The following is a 20,054-nucleotide window of genomic DNA, read 5'->3' as shown; positions in this document are numbered from 1 at the left end:
TAACTTTGTAAGTAAACCTATAATTAGTAAATAATGTCATTGAAAAGCTTGACTGAACCAAAAAGCCGCCCGGCCGAGCTTCTAGTGCTTAATAATTTATGAACCTCACAACACCAGTTAATAAGTAAATGGTGTTGAGTAAACGGTTTCTATTTAGTGGCCAGTGCTCTGATCGGGTGTAGGACCCACATTCTGTATACGGTCATTTGTACACCCACATTCACCAGATAGATCCACCCAGACCAGATCAGCAACATGCAAAGTGAATTAATCCTAGTCATTGCAACACGTTAGCTTGTAGGTCAGCTGTTTTCGGGCGTGTGACCCCATCATACAACAAAGTATAAACAGGCTTTAAGGCCATTAAAACAACTAGGCCTTCATATGTGCTCTATCCCTGCAAACGCCCTAAGTTGTAATAATGAATAGTAAATATATAGTATTTTTATTCATGTACTCATCTATAATATAAAGTTCAAGTTGTGTCTGTGGCGGGTGCAAAGATATTCCATATATGGACTGGTCTACTCTGGACATACTGATCTCTGCGCAAATCAGCCTATGATATATAACTTGATGTAGCACTGGACATGCCCGATGTGCAAATCGGCCAGCCTTCCCATATATGGGCACGATATGTCTGATGTCAGCGCAAGTCCTGGACCAAATATGGAGTCATACGCCATATATGACTCACGTCGAAAAACACTTTCTTGCTTCATACATCCATGTTCGCGCCACGGCCTCTCTGAGACCATTTCAGCTCAAAAGGGAACGAAGCCCTTAAAGACCATCTCTGTGAAGCCAACGATGGCGCTGGAGCAGCTCAGTGATGTCGTCCAGAGGTGTCAAGCCGTCCAAGAGGACGATTACACCACCGAGGACTACGATGTGTTTATGATCGCTGGACGGACTTGCATAGAGGAGGGCAACAGTGCTCAGGTCCTTGGAATCGTCGTGGATGACAAAAATAACCACATAGTGAGATGCATGGGCTGGAACCTGCTGCCTCCTTTGATCCAGGTTCTTCTGAAAAAGGAGGACAAGAACGTCCCGCACTGCCTGGCCATTCTCAAACACCTGCTGGAGGTCTGCAGTCCCAAAGAGCTGCTGATTGGCTTGCTGGAGCAGGTGGACGAGGCCCGCCCCGACAACGTCACAGACACCATCCTCCTCCTGTGGAAACCGCTGCAGGATGTGCTGGGGCGCCTGCAGGGCCGCCGCAAGGCCTCGTCTCTGGGCACGGTTCTGTCCACCCTGCTGGAGCAGCTGGCCAGGCTGCCGCTCCCCGAGACCAAAGAGCAGGAACGAGACGACGACTTCTCCCTGTGCCGCTACTGCACCGTCCTCCGGGGCTTCGTCAGGCCCTTCGTCCACGAGGCCAGGCAGAACCTTCTGAGGTCCTGCGCCGAGGCCCCGGACACGGCTGTGGCGGATGGAGGAGACAGGCCTCTGCCGGTTAAGGAGGACGAGCTGAAGACACAGCTGCTGAGGTTCTGTATGAAGAGTCTGAGTGAGCCTCTCATGGGGGTCGTGCTGACGGACGCAGACAACACCCAGGAGGCCGTCTCTCCCCTCAGGGCCTTTGCTGAAGAGATATTGGCCAGTCTGACACAAATCGGAGAGTCTCTCCACAACCTGCTGTTCCGCCCCGCGCTGAAGAGGAAAGTGGTGTCGGGCGGTACGGAAGAGGAGGCGCGCTACCCCAAAAAGTCGCTAGCCAGCCTGGCTTATCTTCAGTTTGTCAATCACCTTGCTGCCGACAGCTTCCCTGCCGTGTACAGCCCTGGGTTTCTCCTACGGTGTAATATGGAACATATAAACCTTCTGTTGTCCAGCACTGAGGAAACTTGGATTCATAAAGGACTGGAGTTGTATCAGCAGAGTCTGCTACGGGTGGAGGACACCAGTCTCTCTGTACATCTGATGGACATCAAAGTTTTCATCAGCGTCCCACAGAACCTGGTTAACGTCATGACACTGTGTCCCGCACACCATCTGAGAACTAAGGGTCTTCAGGTGTTCCAGCTGAGCATTGATAAGTTTGACACTGAGGCCAAGTACAAATTCCTACAGTCTATGCTTAGGATCAGCGACAATCCGGGAGTTGAGGGGTACATCATTAAAAACATCAAAAACCAGATAGACCATTCCCTGAAGCCAGGGAACAGCAACGAGTGGTTCCAGGGGGTATACCTCCTCCCCCTGCTGCGCCAGGTGCTGTGTCTCCCCAAAGGCCCAGAGACGGACCTCTTACAGTGCCTGGACAGAGTTATGGAATCTCTGAACCTCCTGCGCTATTTGGTCATCAAAGACAAGGAGCCAGAGAACCGGACGGGCATCTGGACAGAGCTGCTTAAGATTGAGGAGAACTTCCTGAAGCCGCTGCGTGCTGGGCTGAACGTGTCCATAGCTCAGTATAAGATGGAGCTCAGAAACAACATGGACAGCAGCAGAGAGACCAACGTCCCAGGGAATGACACAGCGTTTTCTGTAACTGTTGGTGACGAGACATTGCCAAACATGACTAAGGACACAAAGATAGAGGCTCTGCACTCAGCCCTGGACACCTTCGACATGATGAAGAGTGTTCTGGTGCGGATAGAAGAACTCATTAGTACTAAGGACCATTCATGTCTTTAGGACTAGGAGTGCAATATTCTATCAAATGAATCGATTAAATTAATTATTTTAAAATAATTATCACTCAAACTTATGAGTCACATTCTGACCTTGTGAATAGCATATTTTCACTATAGATGTACTATAGATGTTTGGGTTTGTCTACTGTCTGATATGCCCATATATGGAGATCTCTGCGTCGGTAAGTCCTTGTCCCTTTTATGCTCATACAGTATATGAAGTTCCCTGTATTTGGTCCCTTTTATGCCCAAATATGGAGATGCCCCTTTTGTGCCCATAAATGGAGATGACTGATTTGTTTGCACCTTGTGCCATGACCACACTTTGAAGTTGGACAACACTCCATATTTGCGTGTAGCTGCTTTGGTACTACTTATATGGTTATATGGCTGATTCATGGTGTCATGAGCATGACCAGTCGACCCATCCTCCCTTAAGCCAATTTTAATGGGATTGTGCAACACCTATAGCCTATAGGTGTTGTCCATGTCCTATAGGCTATAGGACAAAGTAAAAGACAGGGCTTAAGTGGTTTAAAATCTGACTAGTCGATTTAGCCCATTATAAAAAACAATTCGTGTTTTTATATTGATTTGTTGATATATAAGTCTTGTTTTAATCAACTGATCCCATTTCTGTTGTCCACTGTGATGCTTATTTACTCAAACAAACCAACCACAGCATATATCAAGACCCTAGCCACTATGGTTACCAAAAAAAAACATGAACGTTCTCTTTCCAACTCAATGTATAATCCACAGTATCATCCAGTTCCTTTGTAGGACTGGACTGTTTCCACCTGATGACTTGATTCAAAACAGGATAAGTGACCTACTCCGTTTCCCCCTAAAAGCAATGACTAGTTCCTTTCTTTTCCTGATGTAAAGCTTTAAGAATCACACCATTTGACAACGTTCTGAAGCGCTCTTCTATAAAACAAGCTGTTGCATTTGATATGACACCAGTAAGGGAAGAGTCATCTCTAAGTCAAGTTTCCCCACTATGCCAATAATGCCAGCAGTCAACTGTTACAATTCAATCATCAAATGTTCCAGAATTCTAATTGATAATTTAAATATCCTAATCATTTATCGGCTCACTGATAATAAATGTATATATTGCGCTTTTCTTGTGAAATAAAGTGAAATAAACCATACACACTAAAACTAATTGCTTATAGTTCAAATCATGCAAAGAGGAACAAGGCTTTGGAATAATTTCTTACAGGATGATGTTATACCTGCTGGGCCTTGGGCCTGACGCACCTCCAACGGTGCCAATGGAGGACTGTGCATGGCAGGGAACAAGGGAGGAAAAAGGAACAAGGCTTTGGAAGTGCTTAGCACAATCTTGAAATCACTATCAAATTGAAATCTACCAAACAATAGCTGTGCATTTTCCACACCATTTCCTCTTCAAGCAACCCAATAAGCCTCAGGATATGGAATTAGACAAGGCATAGTGTGGTTGTGGATAGGTTGCAACAGTGTGGACCTGGAGAATAACATGGTGTCTGTACGCCCTCTGCTGGATGAGGACGAAACATCTAAAATATGGAACTGCTACAAGACATGAACTGTTGCCACAATGATCTGACATCTTCAGGCTAAACCCAGTCTAATATTGGACCTCTGCAGGAGTATGATCTTGATCTACTGTATGTAAAGTGTAATTTCCTCCATTTCTGTCCGTGTTAATCGACAAATCATTCAAGTCACAACAGCAACAAAGTTGTTTTTCTTACTTTCTTGTCTTATAAAAAGAAAACAGTCAGCATATTCATATGTTGTAGTTTTATTTCCGTCCCCGTGTTCATTATGGAAACAGTACAGTACTAGTTCACAAAGAGATGAACAATTCTGTCCACCTCCAAGACACAGAAACATACATGACAAACTTAACAGACTTTCCTTCTCAGAAACACAACATCAGGTAACACTACATCATGGCACAATAAAAGACCTGGACGAAAAGCCTAATTCAAACGATTAAATAACAGATTTTCAAGTGGAAAAGCCCGGTTCCTGGTGCCGTTTTACCAAGCGGTCTGTTCATGCCCTCTTCCCCGTTTATTAAGTGCAAGGCTATAGCTGATCCAAAATGCTATACAGTGAAGTGTGCAACATGCAGACCTGTTGGGCTTGTTGCTCTGGTCCTCTTGTTCATTAAATCACATAAGCCTACCTAAACCATCAGATGATGAAAATAGCTCACAACACAAGCTTATACTTGTTATTTTCTTTAGAATTATCACCCTATAAAAGGTGTGATCAAAATAGGGGCACCAGGTTGAAAAGTGGTTAAAGGTGGCACAGTTGTTTTATAACGATTGATTGTGCGTCACTCATAGACCACCGACCACTCTAGTGACTGAAACCAGATGGCTTATGGTTTTCTTTTTACCATTACTCAGCCTAAATGTTATTTCACGTTGGTTGGCTCAGTAGCAAATAACTGACAACCCGCCCTATACAAACCCACCAACATTTGGACTGTCCGAAGAAAAGTCGCCGCCTTGGAGACACGTCCACCATTGACACACTAGTCAGACGGCCAGTCTTTTATGTGATACATATGCAGTTTGTATGAACTTAACAGTAAGAGTACTGTGTGTGTCACTTGCGTGACAACAATATTAAGTGTCTCACCAAGCTAGCAATACTACTGTACTTTGTTCCTATGCAAGAGCCTTGAGCAAACTAGAGCTGCTGCTACTCTTCTCTACCTTCCATTCAGTCACACACCCATTTATCAATTTATCACAATGTACACATACTCTTGAACGAGCAGCGCAGCATTTACAAAAGAGACGAAAACATAAGTAAATAAGACAAAACAAAGTAAAAAGTCATAATGAATGAAGACGTAAACGTTAAGTGTATAGAGTAACTGCGGTTGATAAAAAGAAAACTAAAAAGGTTAACTGTGAATGGTACAGTTGTGGCATTGAAGCTCAACCCTCTTTGTCCAAGATGGCTTTCACGTCCGCAAACACCTTAAAGACAAGGTAGAAGAAAAGAAAACACGCTTTAAAAACATGTATAACAGATCGGGTTTGTTATCACAAGAACAAATGCATCCTGTATTCAATTTATGACAAAGCCAAAGTAACTGGGCAACACCAATTTACATGACAAACTCTAAAGAAAGCGGAATTTGGCACAGTAATTATTAGGCCTTTGTCTTTTGCTTATGTGACGGAAAGAGTCGCAGCCCCAGCCTTGAAGCCTCAAAAGTCTAGTATCTCCCCCGGACCAATGAGATGTCTCTTTGGTCTAGTGGTTAAGATATTGGACTTTCGCGTGGGAGACCCGGGTTCAAAGCCGGGTGGGGAAGTTCGGATCACCTCCGTTACACTTATTCAACCTATCTTCATATAATTGGTCCTCACTAACGCTTATGATAAGATGGCACCATTTCTGCACTCACTCTGTGTCTCAGATGAGGGCTGTGGGCAGTACTTCTGAAAACTCATCATCATTGGAAGCTACAGTAGGTTTGGTTATTTAATTTCATTTAATTATGAATGGAATTTTCACCGCACAGTGCACACCCCCGGGTCATCGGCGACACACGTGCCACGTTTGAAGACAACCGGTCGGATGGTGCCAGAGTTATGCCCAGGCACACAGGTTTTGTGAATTTATACGTATAGATAGATTAATCCTATAAAACATGTATGGTTACAAAAACTGATGTGGCTCGCTTTCACAGTGGTCATGATATCGAACTGATATGATATTGACATCCTTCCTTTAAGTGCAATGGTCTGCTTTGAACATGTGAGCACAAACAAACCATAACCTTCACCTGGCTTTAAGGAATCAATAGGCTTAACAAATACGGAAGGACAACAGACAGAAGATAAGAAACAGCATCTCCTAATCATCAATTTCCTTTGAAAGATGCAGACGTGCACTTCATTAAATGGCTGTGTACTCACTCACCTCCTCAACGTTGCGCGAGGCGTCTACGGTGCGTACTTTACCCTGTTTTGCGTACAGGTCGATAATTGGTCGTGTGGACTGCAGGTAGGTTTGGATCCTGAAGCACAGGGAAATGAGGCTTGTTATTGGGGTCGGCCGGCACATGGGACTCCAAGGAGCAATAAACTGGGCCAAAAAGACACACAAATGCTAGGCTAAATGGGCCAAAAACACACACGTATACAACGCTAGGCAAAATGGGCCACAAACATGCACACACTGCTTAGGATATGGCCAGACAGACACGCGTACACATATAGGGATGGGACGATATGAAAATTTCATATCACGATTATTGTGACAAAAGAAATCGCGATTTACGATATTATCGCGATAATCAAACTCCATTATCTTGGGGCAGAACATTTGCCCAAAAAAATAGCCGATCAACAAGCTCACAACGCGTCGCGATGCAACGCGTTGTGAGCTTGTAGATCGTCTATTTTTTGGCAAAGACATTTGATAGAGTGAAAAAAATACTGTATCAAGTATGTATATATTATTATTATTAAGTACCTTTTACCAATTATAGAGGGCTCAGCAAACAAAAGGTGAATTGATCACAGTGCATGACAGAGGACGATATCACGATAAATGAAATCTCAACGATACGATTATCGTGAGTGTTTTTTATCACGATAAACGATAATATCGCTTATCTTCCCATCCCTAGTACACAATGCTAGGCTAAATGTGACAAAAACACAGGTATATGAAAAGGGTGCCAAGGCTGTCACTGCACAGACTGAACCGATCTGTGTTTTACTGGACTTATGCACATTAGTTATAATATAGGATGCCTTCCCTCATTTGATTATGCACATTATATGTTATGCACTTATGTGTATTCTCTTTTATCCTCTAATTCTCTAGTTATCTTTTAGCTGCATCGATGGGCCTGCACAAAGAAGAATTTCACCCGTGTTACTTGTAATTTGATGTGACAATAAAGATTGATTGATTGAGGTACATAATCCATCAATCAATGCTTGGGGTTGCTTTGTGATGGGCAAAAAAAAGCAATCACTATTAAATCGTCATCAACAGAGGTCAGCCTTCTCAGGAGCTACAACCTCAAAGGGCAATTTTTCAATTTTAAATTGAATATATTACGTAATACAGTAGAAAAGAGATTGGTGCTCTGAAGCCAGTGTAATTAAGTCTCGATTTTTGGAAGTGGAGCACTAGAATTATTGACTGCTTTAACCAGTGAAAAATAGCAGATATACAAGCTCACAGCGCGGCACCGGTGCCGCGCTGCGAGCTTGTAGATCTGCTATTTTAGAAAAAGTCGTGAAAATGTGTGCAAATCTTTGAATATATTTATTTTCAAAGCGAACGGTTGTAACTCAAATTTTGGGATGCGGGTCCGTGGCCAAATAATTTTGGGGGTCCTTCACATGAAAACGTTTGAGAACCACTGACATAGTAGTCTCTCAAGAACAGACTAACTGAGCTTCATTTAAAAGCAGAATTTGGGCATATATGGCAACAATGACTCAGGATGTAGAGTGGCCACCCTGGGAAACAGAAGGTGCATGATTGGATTCCTGCCGGCTCCTCCTGCCAAGGAGCACTTTGTTGCTGAGCTCCCTCTGGCGGGTGAGGCATACTGTACATACACTGTGAAGTTCAAGTGTCTTGATTGGTTGGAAGACTACAAAAGATGTATTCTAATTATTTGACCTCAAAGTATTCGAATAGTCGAATATTCGACAGGACTGGCCAAGCTGTCAAATATTAAGTACGCAAACCTACCACTTCCATACAGAACTGGATGAAGACTTTTTTTCTCCACTATTTCCCATTTCTCCACTATTTCCCATTTCAATTCTCCCTTTTGCAAATCCCGCCCCATTCTGCCCTGTTACTGTGATGGGACATTTGACCCTGGCAGATTGTTTTTATAGTGGCAGTGAATGGGATTTTTTTATTTTTTTATAGCCTCATTACAGCTATATAAAGTACCAAAGGAAAAACATCTAGGTGATATTAATAAAAAGGGAAGACAAAGGTACAGTAGTTACATTGCAAAACAGGGGGTTTACCCGAAAATATATGTTTTAATTTGTTTAATCCCAGTGGGACAGAATCCTCTTTGCAGATTCTTTTATAGTGGTAGTGGATGGGATTTTCTTTTTCTTCATAGCCTCATTACAGCTATATAAAGTACCAAAAAAAACACATCTACGTGATATTAATAAAAAGGGAAGAAAAAGGTACAGTAATTACATAGCAAAACAGTAGTTTTCCCCCGGAAATAAATGTTTTAATTAGTTTAATCCTCTGGATCAGAGATAGAATAGAAATAGAAAGAGAAGCGCATTGCATCTTGGGTAGGAAGAGGACAGAACTATAATGTTTCTCCTCACATAATAGGCTGGCTTTTCGTAATTCTGCCCATTTAAAATATATGTACCCAATCGTGACTCTTAGACCATTGATAAGGTCCATGTGAACTAGTTTGTTGAAGCTTATTCATTACAATGATCGCAAACGCGAGCGGCCTGGCCGTGCTCCGCAGTGCGGACAGCCGGTGAAAGACGGCTGCCACTTTCTCCGACTGCAGAACTCCACCCCCGCTTGCAAAAAGTGAATGTATTTTTCTGGTTGGCCAGTCAGGGAGTCTCAGGGACCAATCAGAAGGCTGACAAACGGTGAATTGTGTTTGTCTTATATGCAATGCCAGTGCCTATTCCAAAGCCCCCTCTGGTACATTGTTTGGGGTGGGTAGATCATGTTGAGCTGGTCATTTTAAAAGTAGCTCTCAAGTCAAAAAAGTGTGGGCACCTCTGAGAAAACCTATGTACTTATTTGACCAGAATCCCCCAGGGCTATAAACTAGACAAGGTTTTTGCTCTACACTAAATATCTTGACAGAAAATAGCTCATCTACAAGCTCACAACTGACCTTGCGGATCAGCTACTTTCACTGAATGTTTGCCCTCAGAAAAGGGACTCTAGGTTCAAGCGTAAGACCGTTTATCCGTGCGGCGGGTCAGTACCGTTTCTCCAGACTCTCTCTGTTGTCGTCTGTGCGTCCGCTGCTCTTTCCTCTCTCCAGACATCTGTCAATGCAGACCTGAGAACAAAAGCACAGACCATGTCCTCAGCACGTAGCTCAAACGTCGCGCAATATCGTTTCATGCTAAAGACAGAGAAGCCTAATTAGGTGTAGTTAGTTACTAGCCATGAATCACATTCATCAGTTATTTTCGTCAAGTATACTTTAGCTCTGGCCCCCACATCACCTACCTAGGGCTGTCACTAGGGATGAGGCCGAATATTCGGCACCGAAAATTTTCGGCCGAAAATGGCTAAAAATGCATTTTCGGTTTTCGGCTGGATAGCTTTTAAAACCGAATAGTTGAGCACCGAATAGTGTGAAGGACAGGGGTCTAGTACAGGGGTCCTCAATAGGCGACATGGACCGCGGAGCACCTCCGTCCGGACCGCGGCACATTTCTGAGAAATCTCCTCACAGTTGTATCTGACGATCGGACTGACTCTGACTGTGTGTGATGTGTGTTTGTGTGTGCGTGGGTGTGTATGTGCTCATTCGCTCAAACACATACACAGGCTCACAAGACACACCCCTACGCCAATTTGCAAGCCCACAAAGCGTCGCGGGTGCAACGTGCTGTGGGCTTGTAGATCAAAGGTTTTCCTTCCCTCCGACGCAATCTGCTCTCCATGCTGCTCCCCCCTCCCCTCCCCTCTTCACACACTCATGCCGCTCGCTGCCTTAAAAAAAGTTGCTAAAACCTCTTGGAAACCATTGCTCCCACTGGATTAATAACTTAGAGATCTTCTACCTTTGGCTGTTCAATGGAGAGGACAACAGCAACACATTAATATCCACGATGTAAGGCTCCAACTGCTTGCATTAGACGAGAAATGGTCGCGAAACTCGCGATGCGTGATCATGCGTCTTTAACAATGTGATGTGTCGTCGCATATTATTGCCAGCTATCCTAGGCTGTGTTAGGTTAATAACTATGACTCGTTGACCCTGATTTGACTGGTCATTTGACATAGTCAATCAGCACAGTCTGTCTTGTGCAGTACGTGTGTCAACTAACTGAATGTCAAGTAATCCTCTCCCCCTCACGCTAAGTTCCACTTTATTTTCCATTCTGAACGACAAGCCTAATATTGCATTTATGCTCTTTAGTTTCCAATAATTAAACTATAAGCCAGTGTTTTATTGCTACACAATAAATGTAAATAATGTAGCCTACTCTACATGCATAAATAATTATCCATTCATCCATCCATCCATCTTCAACCGCTTATCCAGCATCGGGTAGCAGGGGTAACAGTTCCAACTGAGATTTCCAAAGTTCCAAATAATAATAATAATAATTAAAATAAACAATTCTAATGATTATAATAAACATACATACATACAGTACATACTGTATAAATGTATCCGCCTTATTTCGCCTTCGCCTTTTTTTCGGACCCGGACCTGTTTCAAAAAAAATATTTCTGGACCTTCAAGATTTGTATTTGAGGACCCCTGGGCCCTAGATCATTTTGCAACATACAGTATGTGCATTTGTTGTTGAAGGCCTTGCTGTTACAGCCCTTGTGTTTACAATAGTATTTTGTTGTAGGCCTAGATCATTCTAGCCTGATTTCAGACTCTGCGCTGGAGCTTAAGAGTCTGAGCCTGAGCCATTGTGTTGAGATTTCAAAGGGGAGGGGATTTAAAATTTGAAATTCCCAATCACAAGCGATCTGGTGGGAGGGTTGTGTTTGACTTTTGCACACAAAACAATCCCTCCTCCCCCTCCCCTCAATGACATGCACCCAACAGGTCAGTGTCTTTGATGTTTCACTGATTAGAGAGAATCACTAACGAGCTACTCGACACTTGTATGGCTCAATCAATGCCTGCAGTTCGGAGTCCTTTTGAAGTTCAAAGGGAGCAATTAAGAACTCTGGTGAGCCACGCAGCCACCCCTCCCTCCACTGTTTCTGTAGATTTTTTTCCGTCTTGCTTTGAATTCATTGGTCGGTTCGCCAAGATACGGCTTTGAACCGAATCAAGAGACTCGTCATATGACATATCCAGACCAAGAGATGCAGTTCATTCAGAGAGTGGGCGGGTCTATTGGCTGGAGCCAGGCTAAGATCATTCTGCAGTTTTAAGCACCTTGTTCTGATGCACTTTTATCTCTGTAGGATACTACAGAAATAGTTGCACTATTTTGACTTTGTTTTATGCTAACATTGCAAAGAGAAAATATTTTATTTTGTTATGTGTGCATTCAAAAGTGAGAAATAAATGTGTTATGGAACCATATGGTGATTATTATTTAAGTTAGGTTTTGCCATAATCAGGTAGCTTTACAACAAAGGTACAGCAATGGTACAAACATTTATTATACAAAATAAATTATATACATGTATTATTCGGCTATTCGGTATTCGGTATTCGGCGGAATGTTTCCAGTATTCGGTATTCGGTTTCGGCCAAGAATTTTGTATTCGGCACATCCCTAGCTGTCACGATTATGACATTTTACATGACGATTAATTGGGCTTGCAAAGCTGGTGTCATACTGGGATGCCCCTCCCCCGGCAGCCATTTTGGGAGGGTCAGGGGATATATACTAGCTATAGTAGCAGGGCTTGACATTAACTTTTTGAGGCACAGTGTCATCTGGACAAGTACATTTCCCATTCACTAGTCCAGGCACAAAAGTAACTGGTCAATTTGCCATTTCAGTCGTTTTTATTCTTTTTTTTTCCCCTCTCTTTTTTCTTTTTTGGACAAATAAATAAGACCTCCTTGGTCCCCTCCACTCCACAGTCCATAGTCTGCATACAGCACAAAGCTGCTAGGAGCATCACAGAAAAAGTGAAACCAAAAGCAACAAGTATATTTAATTATTTTTCCTTAAATCTTTATCCCATGATTTTGTAACCCATTTTACACGGTCAAGTACATTTTTAATTAACTTGTTCATAAGGATTTATAGTTGTCCCGGACAACAGGACAAGCCAAATGTCTATGAGCCTTTCTGCAGCGCAAAAAAAAAGTCAAATAAAAAATAAAGTTGAGCCTCAATGCATGCATGCAGCGTACTAGCTCTAAGGAAAATTTTTAAATGTACTTGTGGCTTTTGGTTTCACTTTTTCTGTGACGCTCCTAGCAGCTTTGTGCTGGATAGACTATGGACTGTGGAGTGGAGGGGGCCAAGCGGGTCTTATTTATTTGTCCAAAGAAATAAAATAAAAAAGACTGTGAGATGGCAAATTAACAAAGTGACTTTTGTGCCTGGACAAGTGAAAGGGAAATGTACTTGTCCAGAGGACACTCTACCTCAACAAGTTAATGTCAAGCCCTGCTACTATAGCTGTGGCTTTTGGTTTCACTTTTTCTGTGATGCTCCTAGCAGCTTTGTGCTGTATGTAGACTATGGACTGTGGAGTGGAGGGAGCCAAGGGGGTCTTATTTATTTGTCAAAAAAAGAGGGAAACAAGAATAAAAAGACTGTCCAGATGACACTGTGCCTCAAAAGGTTAATGTCAAGCCCTGCTACTATAGCTAGTATATATCCCCCGACCCTCTCAAAATGGCTGCCGGGGGAGGGGCATCCCAGTATGACACCAGCTTTGCAAGCCCAATTGTCACTCAAATAATTGCGCTTAATGATTATTATTTTTGTCTTTGACCATTACATTTCTGTTTGGCTTTTAGGCTCACAACACGTCGCATTGTGAGCTTGTAGATCTGCTGTTTCCACTACTTTTGAAAACGTTTGAAAATATATGAACATTTTTCAACATGAAAACAATTGTGACAGGCCTAGTTTTCGCCAAGTATACTTTAGCTCTCCCCCCACATCACCTACCTCGTTGCCACAGTCAAAGAAAAGGACAAATTTGACATCTGCTTTGTCATCCATGACCCTGGTCCATCCCTGGAGGTTGTCCTTGTTGCGGGGAAAGCCGTCTATAAGGAAACGGTACTTCTGCTCGTTCGCCTTCATGGTCTCTTCCATTGCCTGTTGGACAAACAACACAAACAACCCTGGAACACTCACTCCCAAAAGGATCATGTCTTTTTCCCTGCCAGAACAGCTTATTATACTGTACACCAGGGTTCCCCAATAGGCGGCCCGCGGGCCATTTGCGGCCCCCACCAACCCCAGTAATAATGGTGGTATAAGAGCAGCAAAAACACTAGTATATCGTCGTTGTCGGGTTGAAACCTCTGTATCTCCAAATTTGTACGTTCTTTCGCAAAGTAAAGCCCTGCTTCATCGTACAAGGCCGTCGCACAAAAGTAGTGAAAACAGCAGATCTACAAGCACACAACGCCTTGCGGTGCGAGGTGTTGTTGTGCTTGTAGATCGGCTGTTTTCACTAGTTTAAAATCATTTTTAAAATGATAAATGCAAAATGAACGGTTTTGGACATACAAGATTTTCACCCGACAAAGACGATATCTGAACTGTCGCTGGAGTAGCGGAAACGCCACCGTCGTCCCCTGCAATGTTGTGGCCCTCTGCTTGGTACCCTAGACATAATACAGACCTTGGGGAAAACTATTTGGGGAACCCTGCTGTACACTATGGAAAAGATACCTGGTGGCTTCTAGGTGAGCCAAAATCAAGGCACTGGACAATGTATATGCAACCGTTCTAATGAACAATTTTTTCACATTTCCACAGGCATCCTAATATAAGTACGGCAAATTGTTATTTCTATTAATTTAAAAAGACTAATACATTTGTAATTGTGCACTCATTGAGACTGGGGAGTGGGGACCTCTGGTCATTTGTAATTGCAGAGGTTGTCTGCGAGTGGTTGTCTTGTATGAATTGGCCTCGTCCAAAATAGAAATTACAAGGCAAACGAGTCACAAGTCAGTAATTTGCGGTCATATTTTTTTGTTTGCATGGAGACCCATGCTGAATGGTGTGGTTGTGCAGTATTCCGTCAAATTGCTTTTGATAACTTGGTTCACCCCACACAGTACTGTAAGTGTCTCTTTCCCATGTCCAATGCTAGTTAGTACTTATTTTCAGTCATTGCTCGTGTCGTTCAAGACATATTTGCAGAGGAGGCGGAGGTCACACTCACATGTTCAATCATATCCTGGATGGGTGATAATGTCAGTACGTTTGAGTAAAACGGAAACTTCATTCATCCCAGGGGGGTGATTTCTAAATGACATGAGGTCCCCAGGTAATACTAGTCCTATGCGAATAGACGTTTAGTTAATGTTTTTATATACACAATATACTCTGTTCATAGTATTCAATCTTGGCTGAATTAAATGAAATAACCATGGCCAATAAGCCCTATTCACGGCCCGCCCACTCAGCAAATTTCTCAGCAACTTCCTGGTGCTGACGTCAGCTTTGAAGGGTAAAATAACACAGAAATTGCTGGACTTAAAGCCAACAAATCATTATTTCGAAAGTAAATTATAATGCTTTGTGCCTTTTACTATCTTGTGTTCTTGATCATGCTAGCCGTATTTTATACTTTACTATTCAGAAATTGCATTAGATTTGGGCTTTTAGCAGGGTTATATCCTTCAAAACGTGACTTCAGCACCAGGAAGTTGCTGAGTGGGTGGGCCGTGAATAGGGCTAATGAACTGTATCTATGGCAAACCACACCCTGAGTATACTTTTTATACTTAAAGGAGATGTTCAGACCAAAACACGACCCCCCCTGAATGTACATGTTTTCAGTCACAGACCTTCCTAACTGGTTAGGTGGATTTCCCTCATTGCTGCATCCGTTCTGAGATCTGTTGTTCCTTCCCCACAGCGAAAACAGGCTCATCTTCATCTTCTCCCCAAAGCGCTTATTTCGGCCGCTCCAAAGTGTTTTTTTTTTTTTAAATGAGTCGTCTATAATGGTTCCTAGAGACGCACAGACCCGCTGTTGTTGTGTCAGCAGCATGCAAAGAATGAGAACCAGCCAGTGGAGTTTCGCTTCCTCAGCCCAGGCGAGATTCTCGCAAGACTTCCGGACCGGCTGGGCTCCCATATAACTCTATGGGGCTCCCGCGAGAAGGCAAGAATCTCACCTTTGGAGCGGCCAAAATAAGCGATTTTGGGAGATGATGAAGAGCCCGTTTTAGCTGTGGGGAGGGATCAACAGATCTAAGAACAGATACAGCAATGAGGGAAATCCACCTAACCAGGTAAGAACATGCACATTCAAGGGTGGTCATGTTTTGGTCTGAACGTCTCCTTTAACAGTATATAAATCGATATTAAATGGTTGAAGTGGAGTAGCCATACATGACTCGTACCATCCTGAGTAGGTTGATGGTGATCTCTACGGGAACGATCTTGCCTTCCTTGATATGGTTGTCAATGAGCTGGCCGAACTCCGAGCCCTCTCTGCTTCGCTCTGCCCTCAATAAGTCTCCAGCCGATAGATGGGTGTAACTGTAGCTCTGTCAGAGAGAAGAGAGAGAGAGAGAGAGAGATCTTTATTGACTGACCTGCCCATAATGTGATGGACAGAATCTCAATATCGGGTCGAGGCATCAGGCCCAGTTCCGTTGTGGGGTAGATATGGCATCTACCCTGCAGCTATCATGAATGGCAAATATATAAAATGATTAGCAGTGTTTGTGTTGGTCTTTTGACTCTGAAAGGCAGGCTGTGGGGAAGAGAACCATGTGTAAATAAATGGTAAAAGGTGCATTTATATAGCGCCTTTATCCAAGACGCTTTACAATGATTGTGCATTACATTCATGTGCATTACATTCACACATTCTCACACACAACGATGGTGGAGGAAACCATGCAAGGCACCAACCTGCTCATTGTGAGCAGTTAGGGGTTCAGCGTCTTGCTCGAGGACACGTCTTCGACAGTAAAGGTCGTTGCACACTTCTGCGTTTTTCGGGACAAATATCGGGAGTGTTTTTTTGAGCGCGTAAATAAAAGAATCAACCTCACGTTATGTCAATCATGTTGCCGCCCGTTTCATATTTATTTTCCGACGAGGGTTGATTTTTGCAGCTGTCACAACGCAGTGCAGTGTGCAACCAGCTTAACTCTGGGGGAGCTGGGGGGATCGAACTGGGAACCTTGCGGTTCCCAAGCGGCCACTCTACCCCTGAGCCACTGCCGCCCTGTATGTGTGGCTAAATTCATCTCAGTCGGGGCCCAAGTAGAGCTATAGGCCGATCCTTGTGTGCTGCATGAATGGAGTCTCTATACGTAGCTGCCATTCCAGCTCAACCTGTGGCCAACAGGATCCCAATTCAAATACAAGGAGGGAGAGACTAACCAGTTATGAGGCCTAAACCAATTAGGTTATAGAATCTGGTTCTCTCAGTCACCCACCCACGCAACACATTCATCAAAATAGCATGCATGCCAGAGCCACTGAAGCTGGTCCAGCCGACCTCCCGCGGAGCTGTAGCTTCACACACTATTTGATGTGTCTGACTTTCAGGGCCACTAGGCTAACATCAAAAGGAACACCACGACTTTCAAGTGGCAGTACTTCATAATTAATGAAAACAAAAAAAATCAAACTTCATTTTACAGCAGCCGTTGAAAACATGATTTCCCCCTCTAGAAATTAAACAAGCGATGCAGTCAATTCTATGCAAATAGCGGAGGGCAAGTAAAGCAATAGTGCATAGAATTCATTCTAATGATGAAGAACAAAGAAAAAGTAAAACATCAACCTCTTTATCTGTAGACCTATTGACTCTTCCACGTCCACACATGGTCAAGTTGACACTTATCAGGTGTTATATCTACCTGACCAGTGACCACGTATACGTATGTTCAAAAGGCAATCGTACTGTAACATGTTATTACATAACAGGAACCACCTATATGAGTCATTGTTATGATTGCCACATAGACTAATGTCAATACAATAGGCCGGGTATTATTGTATATGGCACGTAATACTTTTAACAATATGACTAATATTTAACCAGTAATGGTGTACCAGAATCCTAGGAAAATCCCTACTCAAGTCCTGGACTTACATTATTTTACTCACTTTTAATGTAGTAGAAGTGATATTACTTACTCAAGGACATTATATTTGTTTGAGTATACAACATGTAACCAAAAGGACATGGTTCCATTTGATTACATTTCGTACATACTCCCATGAATTAACACTGAGGATTTGACATTATACCTATTACCAACCAATCCAATACCTTGTAATACAGGGGAGAAAAAAAGATTAGGCTACAAGAAAACGTTATGGAATAGGATTAAGCTGTAGGCCTACCTTTAACTATAGACAGTAGGCGAGTAGCCTACATACTTCATTCAAAAATCTGTCAATCAACTTCCAGTAGATTGACTGATTTTAGGATGTAATAAAGTGTAATAATAAAGCACAAGCAAGTGAAAAAAAAGTACAGACAGTAAAAATAGCTACTTTCCAGTTGGCTTAATGACTCAAAGTCAGGCCATATTTTTGGGCATGATGAGTATTTTGTTCCAACACTGAACCCATAACACTAAACACTGCCCTGGAGTTGGTGAATGTCACTGTGCAATGTGTCCATTCAGTCGTACGAGTACGACGGTGTCGCGCCCTGAATACACCCGAGCTACAAGCTCACATCACGTCACTGACTCGATGCGTTCTGATCTTGTAGATCGGGTGTTCATCGGCCCGCGCGACACCGTCGCACGACCGAGCATAAAATTAAGGCATAAAATACGACATATCCAACACCAAGCTAAGTTAGCCAACCTGGGCTAACGGCTACTGGCTAACGCCAGTGGGTTCATTTTTTAGAGGACAACCTGAAAGTCTGTATTAAAACAATAATCCCTATAAAACAAAAGCTTCAAACACATCAGAACGTCCGTTTTCATATCTATTAGATGCCCGTTTGTTGAGCATTAAGCACGCTTTCTCTGGGTTGTATTATCCTCTGTTTCATCTCATCTCTCCCTACAGTCTCCTCACCTCCACGATCCTGGAGCACTGGGTCCCCTTCCCCGCGCCGGGGCCCCCGAGCACGAACACGACCTGCGGCTTCTTCATCATCCTCTGGACCGACGACACTACGGTACTGCACAGCAGACGGACCAACATACACCGGGAAGGGAGCACCGCAGGCAGCACGGCAGCCGGTTTACAGCGAACGGGGGTACAGCAGACTGAACGGCCGGTTACCGGTGCGGTGGTGAATGAATGCGTGTCAGTAAGCAGAGGATAAGGAAGGAGTAGAATGGAACAGTCAGGCGCGCCATGCACTACTTCCGCTGTTGACCTCGCCTGGCCAATGGGGATGCCGGGATGCCGACGGGGCGTGGCTCTGGATGTGTAAACCGCGCCTACTTTTGTGTGTGTGTGTGTGTGTGTGTGTGTGTGTGTGTGTGTGTGTGTGTGTGTGTGTGTGTGTGTGTGTGTGTGTGTGTGTGTGTGTGTTATTAAAGGAGCATTTCTCCCATTTTCCTCATCTTCATATAATTGGTCCTCACTAATGTTCATTATATTAAAGGACAACTCCGCCCCAAATTAATATCTAGGCTTATTTTCCTACTTGTATTGATCCCAAATGACTGTCCATGACCATGAGGGTCTACTATTAGGCAGAAATGTAATGCCCCTGTTGTTGTCTGGTTTCCCCCGCAGAACCCAGCAGCCCTTATAGCATAGACTGGAGCCCATAAGCCTATCGCTTTTACGCTATTTGTTGCAGTCAAAAGTGTTTTTTTTTTTTGTCTTTTCTAAATCTGTTATTAGTTGCCATTACACACGCATCCATGCCATAGTTGTCCCACACAGGCCGCCACACTCTGCTAAACAGATGTTAGTTTTGTCAAGTCCCGGAAAAGACACGCCACGCCATGTGATTGAGTGCAGTCACTTTGATTGGCAGTTGTGCAGAATGCTCACCCCAAAACATGATTTATGAGACGTGGTGGCTTGTGTGGGACAACCACGGCATGGATGTGTTTGTAATGACAACACATTCATGAAAGAAAAAACACTTTTGACTGCAACAAATGGTGTAAAAGCGATAGGCTTATGGGCTCCGGTCTATGCTATAAGGGCTACTGGATTCTGCTGGGCCGGGAAACTGCATGGACAACAGGGGCATTTCTGCCTAATAGACCCCGGCCATGACAGTCATTTTGGAACAATATAAGTAGGAAAATGAGCCTAGATGTTATTTACGGCGGAGTAACCACTTTTCAACCTATCCTCATTAATGTTCATGATAGCACTTTTTCCCCATTCTGTCTTTGTCTCTTAGAAAGACCGTGGCAGTTCAGAAACCCGCCTACCAGTGACATCATCATTAGGCAGATTTTGTTTTAAATAACATAAACATTTTTATATTATTAAGGTTTGCCCTTTTGCCTCAAAGTGCCCTTTTGCCCCAAAACATCCGTTTTTAGAAATACCAAATATAGTAGGCTTACATGTTTAATAA

The 20,054-nt window shown here is 43.3% G+C and overlaps 2 protein-coding genes across 2 annotated transcripts; one reads left to right on the top strand and one right to left on the bottom strand.

Annotated features, from left to right (window-relative positions):
- Positions 1-810: 810 nt before the first annotated feature.
- On the top strand, positions 811-2,643 carry LOC308285146 (glomulin-like; the record flags this gene model as incomplete). The annotated part of the gene is made up of 1 exon (XM_080725863.1): positions 811-2,643. One exon carries the CDS (start codon positions 811-813, stop codon positions 2,641-2,643), a length of 1,833 nt encoding a protein of 610 aa, XP_080581989.1.
- Positions 2,644-4,421: 1,778 nt separating this feature from the next.
- Positions 4,422-18,786, bottom strand: cmpk (cytidylate kinase). The gene is made up of 6 exons (XM_080725258.1): positions 18,578-18,786; positions 15,919-16,065; positions 13,496-13,648; positions 9,635-9,711; positions 6,591-6,687; positions 4,422-5,638 (listed from the first exon to the last, which is right to left on the bottom strand). The coding sequence occupies exons 1-6, from the start codon at positions 18,704-18,706 to the stop codon at positions 5,597-5,599; spliced, it is 645 nt and encodes a 214-aa protein (XP_080581384.1). The 5' UTR covers positions 18,707-18,786; the 3' UTR covers positions 4,422-5,596.
- Positions 18,787-20,054: the final 1,268 nt, after the last annotated feature.

This window comes from Nannobrachium achirus (genome assembly GCF_963921795.1).
Source record: "Nannobrachium achirus genome assembly, chromosome: 5".
Lineage (NCBI taxonomy): Eukaryota > Metazoa > Chordata > Actinopteri > Myctophiformes > Myctophidae > Nannobrachium > Nannobrachium achirus.
Note: the sequence above shows the minus strand (reverse complement) of the source record. Positions and strands in the feature narration are given on the sequence as shown.